The following is a 13787-nucleotide window of genomic DNA, read 5'->3' as shown; positions in this document are numbered from 1 at the left end:
TGGCCGGAAGGCGTTGGCAGACCAATATCAATTCCCACAACCAGCACTAACCAGAGCAGCTCACTCGAGCTGGCCCTGCAAACAGTCTCCATTCTCGGCCGTAGCCTGGAGACGGCATACGATGTACAAGCGCCATGGAGCCGGTCACAGGCGACACGACACTAGTGTCAGTTAGCTGCCAGGGACGGATTCAGCCGCCCGGCGCCACTGGCTTGTCACTGGAATTGGTGAAGCCGCATTGCATTGCATTGCATTGCATCGTCTGGCATCATAGCGAGGGGCGGATAAGCAAGTGATGGCATCGGAGAAGAGGAGAGAAAGGCTGCCGAGATCCGGCTCTGCCTTCAGCCCACTTGAAGAGCCCATCTCTGCGAATCCAGACTCCTTTTCGCTATCCTTGATACTTGGCTTGCTGCTCATCGTCAAGGACCAGCCAGCTAGAATCGCGAAGCCGAGTCCCGTCGTATGGGTCAGTCAGACAGAGCATAAAGCTAGTCTGCTTTGAGGAAGAGCACCTTGTGCTGTTGATAGTCCCTCTGTCTTTTCTATTTGCCCTTGAGTCCTTGTGCTCCTGCTTGCAACGAGAACTAGCGAGCCGTATCCCTTGCTGATGTCACAAATGCCTCTTGAAACCACATGTGCAAACGCGTCCCTGCGCTGAATGCAGGGCAAAAACAATAGCGGACCGAGTGAAAGAAATATTGAGAAAGTAAAAACGAAGCAGAGCAATTACTTTGCAGCAGACGAGGCAAAGAGAGCAGAAGAAGAAGACATAGCATGAGTCAAGAGGAGAACAGGAAAAGAGACTTACTTTTCTTTGGATAGTAGGTGGTAACGCTTCGAATTCTTCATTCGTCATGCCCATAGAGGAGGTCCCTAGGCTGGAGTAGCTTTCAATGTGTGGCTGCTGCGACAAGCTGTCGGATGGCGGCAGCTTCTTGGAGAATGAAGGGCTTCTGCTCCGGTCTCTGTGGTGATTCCAGTCCCGCTTATGGCTGCGGGAGGTTGCAGGTCGCGCTGAGTCGGGCAGATGCAGCATATGCTGTCGCGGATTGATATAGCTCTGGCGTTCTCGACGTCGGTACATCTGCAATCTGGGGTGGTCGGATATAGTAGCGTCTTCGTTTTCGTCTTCATCCTCATCTTGGTCCTGCCGCCCTTGCATTGTCTGTGCGAAATGAGGTGAAAGCTGCTGTGGTCGGCGTTGAGTAGAGCTTCTCCTTACGCTCCTACCACGCTTCATAGGCTTGTCACTGTACGGAGCCGTCGTAGGTTTGACGCCAGTAGGCGCTTTTACTGCTATGGGAGCCATGGCTGTGAGTCTTCTTCAAGCCGGATACCTTGACCAACAGCCAAGAGAGGAGGAGCGAGAGGCAGTGATGCAAAGGCCTTTTGCACGCAGGAGTGGAGGCAGAGGTACAATATGCTGCAAGAACTCGACGACTGACAAGCTGAAATGGAGTATGTAGCAATATCAGATGCCGTGTCCTGCGAAGAAGAAGAAGAAGAAGAAGAAGAAGAGAAGAAAGTCAATGATTCTGTTCCCTGGCTGGAGCGGCATCGCAGACCTATTACCATCGCATCACTGCAGCCATGAAGGCGCCGGCCTCGACTTCGCTCCTCCATACAGCCATAACCGACCCGTCCACGTTGTGTTCCTGGCGATCCCCTGTCCGCCAAGTCGAGGAGCATTGGCCAGTCCGCAGTCCAAGCCCAGGCACATCGTTGGAAACCCCCGTGGCCCTGGTCGTTCTGTTCGCGGCGCTTGAGCACCTCTGGAGGTTAGCACACATCTGGGGACCTGGCAGAGGGGTCTAATGCGCAGGCTAGCCATCCTGAAGCAGCTGCTCGCGACGGCTCCAAGACCGGGGGCCAGTTGATTTGCAGTGGAGAGGCTGCGAGATTGTGATGATTGTGCACCGAGCAGGACACGCGAAGTGGAAGCTGAGTGGACGATGGCCGGCGGGGGCGCTGAGTCGAGGCCAGTGCTAGCAGCAGCGCCTATGTAAGGTGCCCTCTGTGTCACGCACCAAGGATTTTCCACTTCCCGCTCGCAGAGCAGAAGCAGCCCCCGTGATAGGATGAGAGGACAGCGCGATGATCACGCCGCCAGAGCCTGGAGCGCGCACGAATAATGCAGCAAATCACCTGTCACATTCTCGTCTTTGCTGAGGGGACATTAGGTTTCAATGCGGGCTGCTTGAAACCCACGCCTCGGCCATGCGAGCCAGGAGCAGCATTGCCAGTCACATATCAACCACCGCCGCCACCACCAGCGTCGCCGTCGCAGCCATACAAGTGCTCGTGCCATACAGGGCCGTTGCCGTTGTCCCTTCTGGGCAATGCCAGCAGCACAATGGCCACGAAACGGGCAATCAGAATGCCTGTAGGCGCCATGGCGCGTGCACCCTTCTCCAGTAGGCGGCGCGCCGTTCCCACTTCAGACCTAGTTCTCCGCGCCATCCATGATATCTCGAGGCTAATGCAGGCTACCGGTGGAAGAAGCGTGCTTATTTTGGGAGCTCAGGGACGCGGCGGGGATGGCATGGAAATTGACGAGCACGCGAAGGCGCAGGCTGTCGTCAGTCCCTGGCTTCGTCTGCTCTCGTCCGTCCTTCGTCGCCAATCCTAGCTCTACTCTATTCTGCTTGAGCTAAACTTCTCGCTCGCATTCGACAAAAAATAGGCGGCTTTAGAAGAGGCTATAGCCGCCGCTAAACAAGCAGCGGCCGAGCGACAACTAGCCATATCAACACGGAAGTTGACGGGATATTTGGACATTGGCTAAATGGGCCCTTGCCCCCCTGGCAATCAACACACAAGAAAAGATTGACCAAAACCAGGCGCTGCTCTAAAGGAGGGTATGCTGTGCGACGGGATCATGCTCGTACGGTAATTCATCTGCAGAGAATGCGAGGGATTAACCCCCTTTGCATGATGTTGGTGTTTTTACAGGGGCGATTCCCTTCTTCGCTGCGGGATTGCAAACCCACGGCTTCGAGGCTCTTTTTTTTTTTTTTTTTTTTTTTTTTTTCAAATCTGCAAGTATGGAATAATCTCGCCTCATGAGTCGCATAATGCCATTGTCTCTACGTGCTCAGAGTGCAGGCGGCCACCCATGTGCCTCGCAACTCCTCCAGACAGGGTCATATATACTCTCGTCTGCATCCCGCACTTTGTTTGGCTTGCCTTCCCACATACGACTCCAGATCCCGCCGATCCATGCCTCTTATCAGTCTGCTGCACGGTGCACTGCACAAACCGGCCCCTTTCCCTGACCTGAAAGCTCAGTCCATCAGGAGAGCCCCTGTTGATAGAATGCTAGATCCGTCAATCTCTGGCCTCATGCTCCGTATTATTGCGGGGGATGAGGTAATATCCAGTTAAGAGCATGCATGCAGCTCGTCGGCAGCGATGTTACCTCTCAAGGCTACGAATGACATACTGAAGAGCTAGGGAGTGGTTGAATTCTGGGCAGTGACAATCTCCTATAATTCACTCAACAGGCTCATTTGACCCGCTGTGAACACAAAGTATGAGTCTACCGTTGCCTGCCTTTTTTTTTTTTTTTTTTCGACCAGAGATATCTTTGATGGCGTTGCAGACCTAATTCGCGCTTCAAGTCTTGCGCATGATACCACTAATAAGAAAGGCAACGAACCTGACGAGATGGGATAATAATGCCAAAGGAAAAAAGCAGTGGGTCTGAGCAACGGGCCTTCTCATTTGCTCCTCCCGATTATCCATCTATCATTACCAAAATCGTGCTATGACGGAATAGGCGCATTGGCTCCCTGTTCTCGGCTCGCGTGTACGAGAGGCGATCGCAATTACGGCATGCGGAGCACGTCGATAACGCATGAAGTCAGCAACGTTGGTCTGGGTAGGGGTCCTATGGAACTCTGCCGGATGGCATTTTCTGGCCTTCCAGAAGCCTGCAAGTCCATCGTGTTTGTTCTTTTTACCAAGCTGTCAAATCAGTAGTGCCGCTGATCGTCGCCAATGCTCCTCCTCTGCCGTGTTCAACGACCTTTGTCCACGTATTGCAGCAGTAGTAGTATCAGACTCTAGACGCGCATAAGGCTCTCGTGGGCCTCTTCATCACTCTCATGCGCTAAGGCGAAAATCACCCGCTTATGATGGTGTCTCGGCAAGTCTATGGAGACATGACCGAGGAAATCTAATTTGAGGCACTGCAACTTAGCTCGCCCGTCACTGAAAGGATGAAATGTAAACCACTTGGCATTTGCTCTCTTAGTAGCGTCTTTACTGTAGTCCATCGGTGGATGGTACCGCTCATATGTGCGGATCTACTTACGGCGCACTAGTAAATGATAGACGTATATTTGGAACGACTGTCTCTTTATTCATGAACACGTGCATTGTAAGCACTCTCCATATCATGCTCCACGACACCCCTCAAATATATTTCTTCATAGTTGAAACACACTTGAGATACTTTTTGAGTCCAAGATGAGGCTAGTTCCAGCCTAACGCGCCGCCAGCTTCGCGCCTCTTGATGTTGAAGGCTAGTCGAGATAGTAATTATATGCCCTTGATCTGGGGCTTATACACGGCGCTATCAGGACAGATGTGGAAATCTGATGGAGGAGAAGGGTGCGAGATCGTAAATGGAATGCTGCTATACCAATATTATAGACCACTTGAGTTACATGCTTGTATGGCAAAGGAATCGACTTCCTAAAGGGAGAGAGTGTGAATCCCCTCGAGTCATGAGTTTCCACTTTGTCATAGTCATAGATGTGAAGAATCTTTACAGATTGGCAAAAGCACATACTTCTCATCTGCCATGCAGCCATACTACATTTTGACTTCAAATATATTGTCACTCATCAAATACTTTTCCCGGATTCAATAGCCAACTGATAGTCGTCAGTCATATAGAACCAAAACAGGTGTACATAGCTGAACTCACTGCGGATCAAGTGCATCCTTCACGGCCTTCATGACGCCAACTGTCGGCAAACCCAGCTCTTTGATAAGGCCGTTCTAGCTATATGTTAGCTTGTCAATAAATTCAACTAGATAGACGCATGATGCTACCTTTTTCCCAATGCCAATACCGTGCTCACCCTGCGATGCCCTGTCAGCAATATTACAACTAATAGAATGGAGTGTTTAACTCACCGTTACAGTTCCCTCCATCTCAATTGCCTTATATACCATCGAATCGACACAATCCTTTATTTTCTCTACATCACTAGCCACGCTGGGATTATGAAATATTGCCTGATGAAAGTTTCCATCTCCCACATGCCCTATAACGGAATTCACGAAACCATGGCGATTTGCTTTGTCTTTAGATCCCTCTGTTCGCGATTAGTGAGATCCGATGAGCGACTTCGACTAAACTTTGATGGTAGCTCACCGATGAGATCGGCCATGCGGGATATAGGCACAGCAACGTCTGTGGCAAACATGACGGTGCCCTCTGGTTTCATTGCATTTGCCACCAAGGCAGCTTCTCTTCTAGCTGACCATAGAGAATCCATCTCTTTCTTGGTATTCACGCCTTCAAAGTTGCTGGGATTATGCCGCCGACATATGGCTCGGGCCTCTTGAATGCTCTCCTTGACTGAACTCTCGGTACCTGAGAACCTAGTACTTTCATGTCAGCAGCCACGTACACACTCACTCACTCACTCATTCTCTCTGTGTCAATGTTCTTTGCATGTTTCGTCACCTTCAAAAGGGGAGTTTCCACATACTTTATGAACAAAGTCGGAAGTTCTTCCCACATCTTGCCTTCGGTTCCTCCGCCCCTATTTATCATTTCCATTCCCACTTCGTCCATCAGTTCCAACGCAGCAAGGGGGAGGCCCGCGCGAACCAGCGAAGATGCAGCGGCTGCAGCGGCATGGATCGATTTGAAAGCTACCGTTGCTACGCTAAAGCTCCTTGGTTGTATCGCCAATTTGAGGGTGGCCTCAGTGACAATGCCAAGAGTGCCTTCCGACCCAGTGAACAAAGAATTGAGATTATATCCGGCCGAAGTCTTCCTTGGTCTTTGCCGCGTTTTGATGACTGTCCCATCGGCCAGAACAACCGTGAGGTTGACGACATAGTCTTTCATCGCGCCATATCTCATGGCGTTGGTTCCACTGCAATTGGTAGCTATCATGCCGCCGATGTGAGCCATTGGACCCGGGTCGGGAGGCAAGAAGAGGCCGCTGTCTTTTATTTCCGCATTCAGTTTCATCCAGTTGACGCCAGCCTGTACCACAACGTCCATATCGTCGGGATGAAATTCAACAATCTTATTCATTTCCGACAAGTCGATGCATATACCTGAAAAGGGGGAGCTGAAATTTCCTTCCATGCTAGATCCGGCTCCATATGGAGTCATTGGAACTTTATACTTGGAGCATATCTTTGCAATTATCGATACTTTCTCTGTAGACTTGGGCCGCACAACGGCAACTGGCTTTGTGTCTGTGTTGCTCGATGACCACTCAGAGTAGCTGTGGACTTCTATGTCGTCTGGATCAATGCTCACAGCTTCTGAGCCCAATTCACGTTGGATTTCGCCAACAGCCTACAGATGTCAGCGAAAAATTATGTCTATTTTGAAACTTGTACTAGATTATGTATAACTTACTTTTAGCGTAGTCTTCTCATCAGCATACTTGGATCGTAGCAAGGGTTCTCGAGTGGTTCCGCTCCATCTTGGTTGTGTGTCGATATTTGAGTTGGATGTCAATGTAAATTTAGGTCCTGAAGTTGTTGCAACGCCCCCAAGTAACAGTCCAATTAACAGAAAAGCTGCTGGTCCTCTCCGGTGTCCTTGACGTTGCGAAAAGGTTGATACGCCCCGAATACTCGGGGCTTTATTCTGTAATTGGCGCAGAAACCTTATGCTGCTGAATAGGGACTTCATAGCTGAGTTCGTATCTATAGGTGAGCTGGAAGATATGTCAATGAAGAATATGTTCTCACTGCTATAAATAAGGCAAATGCAGTGTTATAAGACCAGGATTGCGATGCGTACCTAGATGCCTTTTTCAGCTTTTAGAATGATCATTTGGGCTGATAGGCATTACGTCAATTACATCACTCTAGCCGACGCAGCAGGGTTGATTATATGAACCGGCATCTCAGCACAGTCAGCTTCTTATTTTACTGCAAATGCCCGATGGGTATGCATGATCTAATTTTGATCTTCAAAGATCTAGAGCCAACAATTGAATAAAAAAAATATAAAAAAAATATTTCTTCTTCCTCTTCCTCTTCTTCTTCCAGGTTGACCATTTGTGAACTTCCCCAGTTGCTGCCCATTAAATAATGCTCGAGATACTAATGTGAAAATCATTATAGGGTAGGTACGCAGCTGTGCATCAATTTTGGACCGATATTCATCCGGCGCCCCGGTAGAATTTGTTGGGCCCAGCGGCTGACTGGCTAAGCAGTCCACTACGCCTCTCAAGCATCACTTTGAACTTAAACCCTTCATGTAAGCGTCATGCCTAAGAGCATGTTCATGATCTGTTTATTGCGTTTGTCTGCTAAATCATTGCCCATGCCATACTCATAAAATACACTTTCCCCGCGTCTGTGATTCACTGTTTGGGCCTGTTTTTTTGACGCGATTCTGGGAGAGTTCATATGCTTTTGGCCGCCACGAGTTGTACTGGGCATCTGGCGTTGAGTTTACGCCTACAGATACTGCACCAATGACTGCGGAGAAAATGCCCCTGATGCTGGATAATACCGTGCCCGTCGATCTAAATGACGTGGATGACCTGTTTGGAGATGGCGTTGGGCTGTCGCTTCCCGACAGGTCTCATAATAAGCCGCTCTCACTCAAGGTGGATGACCTGAGGAACCGTGGCTGCTGCCAGTGCGTACACGTGCATCTCCCCCCCAACCACTGTTTCTATGGCTGACAAGAGCTTCAGGACGTTAGCATGGTCAAAGTCTGGAACAATTGCTACCATTTCAGCAGATGGCCAGTACCTGCAGCATCGTTTCCTGCGATGTAATCCGCTCGACGGGACCTGGGATCTCAGCCAGCCGACGACATGCGAGCTTCTCAAAGGGTCTCCAGGCATCCCTCTGGTTCACTTGGAGTGGGGGTCAACCAATATCCCGGAGCTTGCAATCATTGACGCGGTAGGGAGAGTTGTTATTGTCAGCTTTTCCATATCTCTCAATCACCCATTCATCACGAGAAAATATGACACTGATCCCATTGACGATGCCAACGCCGTGGTCGGGGCACACTGGCTTGCTGTTGCCCCGCAAAACCAGCAGGTGAGTACATCGGACATTAAACCTAAGGGGGGTTTAAGCACTGACTTTCGAGAAGAAACCATACAATATCATGCATGGGCCTGCAGTGAAAAAGGGGCATTTGTACCAGTATGAGAGTTCCTTTGTCCATGCTAGCGGACCCAGTCACCCGCATTCATCAAAGAGTGCTCTATTCTGTGTCACAGTAAGCGGAATGCTAAAAATGTTCTGGTCTCAGAACAACAACCGGATGGAAGAAACCACAATGGAACTTGAGAGCGTGAATTCGCTGGATGAGTTGGTTACGCATGCCGCCCTTGCTTCAGATAGGAGTAAGTCTTAAAATCTGTTGAAATGATGGCCAGTCGTTGCTAACTAGATAGGACATCTGCTTGTCGCTGTTGCTACTTCATCAAAGCAGCTGAGACTGCTCAAGATAGAAATCCAATGGGGCGGTCCTGGGTCACAGCCAGATAAGAATCCTCTACCGCAGAACGCTCGGTTGAGCCCTTCGTTAGTTGAAAAGCATCTTGCTGCTACAACGTGGCTGCAAACAGGCTCTAGAGATGCTAGCAATGACATTTCCATGGCCGAGCTATCGCACTTGCATGTTCTTCCTTCTATCATGGACAACACGGGCAAGAGCATAGTCCCTCCGACGATTGTAGCTATTAGGACGCGTTCACCCACGCCTGGATCTTACCAAGTAGCCCAGACAGTCATTGACCGCTGGGAGGCAGTGTCTGAACCGCGACAGAACCTTCACCCTGCTTTTGAGCAGCTGGGGAATCGAAAAAATAGCGATGCCACAGAACAGACGGCTCCTACTAGGCTGCGAAAGCTAGAGCCGATTGTCCTCAACAAAATGGTCATCAATTTTCAGTCGATCCAGTTCGGAAAAGTTTTGGTATTAACCATGGCCGACGGTACCGTCGAGTACCGAGATCGATACACTTTTGAAGAAATCTATGCGACTGAGGATACTGACAAAGTGATGAATTTGCGCCAAGTTGGTTGGACCTTTGGCGGAGAAGGTCCATGCCAACAGGTCGCTTTTTCTCCAACTCAGTGTTCCATGATTCAGATGTCAGAAGATGGAAAAATAAAGTGGTGCAAGCTACAATACCCGCTCGGAGATATTGGCAACTCAAACCAAGACGCCCATTATGCGGCTTCAGTAGCAGGTCTGGCGGTAGCAACCTCATCTGCCGTATGGTATCAGGCTAATTACGATGATATGCTTGCCATCGTTGCACCCTATACGTCGAAGAAGAGATTTATTCAAGACTGGATCAACGAGATGATCAAGGTTCTGAAGATCCAGGTCGACTACTCTGAAGAGCTCCACCATGACTCGCTTATGAGAAATCTGCCGCTTCAAAACATCTTGAGTATTATGAATAGCTTGGGCTTCAAGGGGGAAATGCATGCCAGGTCATTACAAGGCAAGTTTGCGATGGTTTATCTCAACGCACGTAATGTGGTTGTCCTTATCACTCTCGCAAGCAACATGCCAGCGACGGCACGAGAGAAGATGAGCCCTCTTGACGAACCTGGTAAGTTCTATTTTCGAAGTACCCGCTTGGAATGGCATATAAATCAGAGTGCTGACGATGTGCAACAGAGGTTGTGGAAGCATTAGCTGGCTGCACCAAGTGGTCCTTAGATTTACTGTCATGGCTAGTTGACTGCTTATTCGCGTTGATGAATGACAGCGAGTTCATGGCGAGGTTGGAGCCTAAGCGATTTGGGGAGCTGGCGCCGTATCTCCATAAACGAAACGACATTTCATTGCATCTCCTACTCTCGTCATCCAGCAGAAGCTTCCTCCTGGCAATATGCCGCAGGATCGCCCATCTAGAGCAGTTGAGCATAAAAGCCAATGAATTTTACCGCAGACAGCCACAGATGGGGGTGGACCAATCTGGTGCTCCCAAGCCATTAAACCCTCAGCTTCAGCAAGCATACCAGAAAATGCAGCAAATCACATCGTCTTGCCTTATAAAAGCCGGCGAATTTGAAAAGCTGCTCAACATTCTCGGCGCGGACGTGCGCCAGGCGTACCAAACGTTTCTCCCGACCTTTGTCAAGAACCAAACTGGAGCTCCTCAGGGGAAACAGATTGACCTGGCTGTAAAGTCTGCACAAATTCAAATTGAGCTAAGCATGCTCTTGGCGGCATCACCACCGGCGGCACCTTTTTTGGTAGTCGTCAAGAAGCTCTTTACTAAGGATTTGCCGGCCTTCAAAGCTCTCACGGATCCTTCAAAGCTCTTCTTTGCAAACTACGACCTTCTCGGTGTCCAGGACGACAAATCTCAGCTGCCGAGAAAAATCTACATCGATATATTCAGAAAGGCGGAGATGAAGCTTGGAGCTCAGCAGTGGAGGAGGTGTACTCGGTGCGCTTCCGTGATGGAAGACGTGTTTGGAACTCGCCCTGGGTATACTTTTGTCCTAGGACAGCAGCGTAGATGTGCTTGTGGCGGTGTCTGGGCACTGTTACCGAAAGGAAAGCTACTTTTATAAGACGCTTGGAGCTAGAGTAGGGGTATCGGCGCAGTCTTTGATGGGAGCTTTTTTGCGTAAAGTAAATTCGACTTGGTGAATTGGCAACGCTATTTACATTTGGGAAAATTCTGGAGTTTGTTACGATAATCTAATACTCTGTATCGATATTGGGGTTTCATATGAGATGAGAGAGATGTTGATATTTAGGGATAGAAGGAATACACGTTCACCACTATGGTTTAGTTGTAAAGAATATTAGGGGGTGATGAGGACTCTTGCCGGTGTTCTGTCGCGAGACAAGACCAGCTCTTGAGAGAAACGAGGCTTTTCATATGCTGTAAGATCATGGTACCAAAAATACCCCGCTTCATTAACAAGCCATATGTGCAGTCAGCTCGTAGGACTTTATGTATGTGGTGGCTGATTGATCTATATCTAGGCAGCCATAGTCAATATACCCATCACCACAAATTTCCTACAAAATAACGACACAGTTATTTAGCCTAGAGAACAATATTTGAATTGGTATAATGGCTTCAAAGACCTTGTCAAACACGTCTTCGGACACACCAGCTGCCACAACAAGCAATGCCTATAAGCATTTCTACTCTCCTGAAAACGCAGCCTTCTATAATGGCAACCATTACAAGCAGCTAGACCCAGCAAAGAAGGAGATTCGGCTCTTGCAAATCGATAGAACTCGTCAACCGACAAGCAGTCTTTCTTTCAAGTTGCATCAACCAATCTCCCTTGACGACTCTTCTAACCACCTGTTCATTGCCATCTCTTATCGCGCAGGCGATCCCTCCCAGACAGTACCGATATTCATCGACGGAGTGCAGTTCAATGCGTTCAAGCCTCTCACCGAAGCGCTATCTCGTGCTAGTCAACGGCTAGACGCAGACGACGAGGCAGAAGATTTTGCATCTCGTGTATGCCTCTGGGCCGACCAAGTGTGCATCAACCAGAGCGACAATGCCGAGAAGGCTCACCAAGTCCAGCTTATGAAGGAGATATATCAGTCGGCAGTTTCCACCCTGGCCTGGCTCGGAACATCACCGTTAACCAGCGCGGGCATTGAGGAGTTTAGCGCTCTAAGCTTCCTTCACCAAAGACTTGAGCAGGCCGCTGGGCAAGGATGGGACAACGTCAATAAAGGAGCAGCATACCTGGAGACTGCCGAATTTGTTGCGAAAAGCGTGCTGCCTCGACTGGATGCCGAGGGCACATCGTGGACTGCGCTACAAGCACTGATGGAAGATCAGTACTGGTCGCGCGGCTGGATATGCCAGGAGGTTCTTCTGAGTACAGGGGTGAGTTTTCATACCAACAAGCAAGAATTAGGTCAAGATGATTTCAGAAACGCCTTGCGTCTTGTGAAAATGTTTCAGATACTATTACGCAAGTATTTCAACATGGATGGAGAGGACCTTGGGCTTAAAGAAGACCCTGCTCTTGACACAGACGATCTCAGCCCTTTATTGCCATTTGTCAATAAGTTGGCTTGGCTACATAAGCTTGATCTTAATGCTCAAGAATTCTTCTTGGACGACTTTGGAAAATGGCAAGAAAGCGGCGGCTTTGACTTGGAAACCATTATGCTCCATGCTAGGACTTGCAAGGTGTCAGATCCACGAGACAAAGTTTACGCATTCTTGGGCATAACATCGCCCAGATACAAGCTCCTTGCAGATTATGGCAACGACACCACGGCGGCTGATGCATATATTGGAGCTGCAGCGGCACATATTTCTAGTCATCAGAGTTTGGACATGCTGTCGTTTGCGGATGAAAAGCCGCCAGGTTCGACACTGCCTTGTTGGGCCCCTGATTGGGAGTTTAATCAGCCAACTCTCAGTCTACGATTCCGTTTGAGCGGTGATCCGCGAGCGCCAAAGGCTAGCAAGGAATTTGCCTGTGAGCCCAGCTTCCTTCCAGACACAGGTGGTCGACCACATCGAGTTTTAGAGTGTATTGGGATTGTTGTCGATTCTCTTGATACGGCTCTAGGAGAAACGGCTGACTCTTATCCATCATGGGAGGAATGTATATCAAACTGGGCGTCTCACGCTGGAGTGAACCTGCAGGAGAATACTACTGCACCCAACGGACAGGAGTATACCCATGGTACGATTCTTGGCGAGACTAAAATAACAGCCTTCTGGTCAACGCTGTGCAGGGGAATCCACACGCCGGAGAAGATGCAGCTTTTAGCAATGGCAGATTATACAACAGAGTCCGAACCAGCTACGGCAAACGCCAACACAGAAACTGGGGAGCAAAAAGATTCCAACAAGAAAGAGATGCTTTCTGAATACAGCTTAATTCTGGGACAAATACCTGATCAAAACTACATAAAAAAGGCCGGTTGGCGTTTCTTCAAGTCTTGTCAGGGATATTATGGCTTAGCGAGATCTCGGGTACAGCCAGGCGATCAAATTTGCATACTGCTTGGTTCTGATGTGCCTTTTATTATTCGGCCCTCGGGGGAGGAGTATTCGTTGATGGGGGAGGCATATGTCCATGGCTTGATGCATGGGGAAGTATTTGAAAAGAGTCAAGTCATTGAAGCTCAGAAGATTCGACTTTGCTAGTAGGAGTATATGTATATATAGTATGTCTGTATATCAATACTCGTGCTGCCTGGTTTACAAAAGAGATGTACATAATCTGTTACGCCGCCAGCACTGCTTGATTTACATGTTGTTTGTATATGTCCGGAGTAAAGAGCAGTTGACGATATATGATGGTTGCGCAGTTTCCATTGCATACTGCATATAAAAAGTACTGCGATCAGATACATGGTCCACGTGGGAAGAGGTTTGCTACAAATACGGCCCAACATTCATCCCTCATTTTTCTACTGTAAAAACACCAAAGGCAAAAACTAAATGGTGAGCTAAGCATAATTTCCAGGTGGCACTGAAAGAGGAAGGGAGCAGCAGATACTCCACGTCGCGTGTTGCCTATTTGAGTTGGTGATGTGACGGTTTGGATGCCCTTTTTGGCGTGGATGAGATTACATC

The 13787-nt window shown here is 49.0% G+C and overlaps 5 protein-coding genes across 5 annotated transcripts; 3 read left to right on the top strand and 2 right to left on the bottom strand.

The window, feature by feature from the left end:
- Positions 1–1299: 1299 nt before the first annotated feature.
- TrAFT101_007666 (uncharacterized protein) lies at positions 1300–1692 on the bottom strand (the record flags this gene model as incomplete). The annotated part of the gene is made up of 1 exon (XM_066128115.1): positions 1300–1692. The coding sequence occupies one exon, from the start codon at positions 1690–1692 to the stop codon at positions 1300–1302; it is 393 nt and encodes a 130-aa protein (XP_065984231.1).
- Positions 1693–2380: 688 nt separating this feature from the next.
- On the top strand, positions 2381–3678 carry TrAFT101_007665 (uncharacterized protein; the record flags this gene model as incomplete). The annotated part of the gene is made up of 2 exons (XM_066128114.1): positions 2381–2607; positions 3624–3678. The coding sequence occupies 2 exons, from the start codon at positions 2381–2383 to the stop codon at positions 3676–3678; spliced, it is 282 nt and encodes a 93-aa protein (XP_065984230.1).
- Positions 3679–4339: 661 nt separating this feature from the next.
- TrAFT101_007664 (uncharacterized protein) lies at positions 4340–6993 on the bottom strand. The gene is made up of 7 exons (XM_024900504.2): positions 6620–6993; positions 5730–6556; positions 5390–5619; positions 5149–5330; positions 5065–5094; positions 4937–5010; positions 4340–4883 (listed from the first exon to the last, which is right to left on the bottom strand). The coding sequence occupies exons 1-7, from the start codon at positions 6896–6898 to the stop codon at positions 4847–4849; spliced, it is 1659 nt and encodes a 552-aa protein (XP_024759233.1). The 5' UTR covers positions 6899–6993; the 3' UTR covers positions 4340–4846.
- Positions 6994–7458: 465 nt separating this feature from the next.
- On the top strand, positions 7459–11042 carry TrAFT101_007663 (uncharacterized protein). Its single transcript, XM_024900451.2, has 5 exons — positions 7459–7858; positions 7917–8271; positions 8327–8582; positions 8634–9806; positions 9875–11042. The coding sequence occupies exons 1-5, from the start codon at positions 7692–7694 to the stop codon at positions 10777–10779; spliced, it is 2856 nt and encodes a 951-aa protein (XP_024759234.2). The 5' UTR covers positions 7459–7691; the 3' UTR covers positions 10780–11042.
- A 249-nt stretch (positions 11043–11291) lies between these two features.
- TrAFT101_007662 (uncharacterized protein) lies at positions 11292–13355 on the top strand (the record flags this gene model as incomplete). Its single annotated transcript, XM_024904134.2, has 1 exon — positions 11292–13355. The coding sequence occupies one exon, from the start codon at positions 11292–11294 to the stop codon at positions 13353–13355; it is 2064 nt and encodes a 687-aa protein (XP_024759235.2).
- Between the last annotated feature and the right edge of the window lie 432 nt (positions 13356–13787).

Source organism: Trichoderma asperellum, chromosome 4, assembly GCF_020647865.1.
Source record: "Trichoderma asperellum chromosome 4, complete sequence".
NCBI classification, from domain to species: Eukaryota; Fungi; Ascomycota; class Sordariomycetes; order Hypocreales; family Hypocreaceae; genus Trichoderma; species Trichoderma asperellum.
The sequence above is the reverse complement of the archived record's forward strand: the minus strand, read 5'-3'. Positions and strand labels throughout refer to the sequence as shown.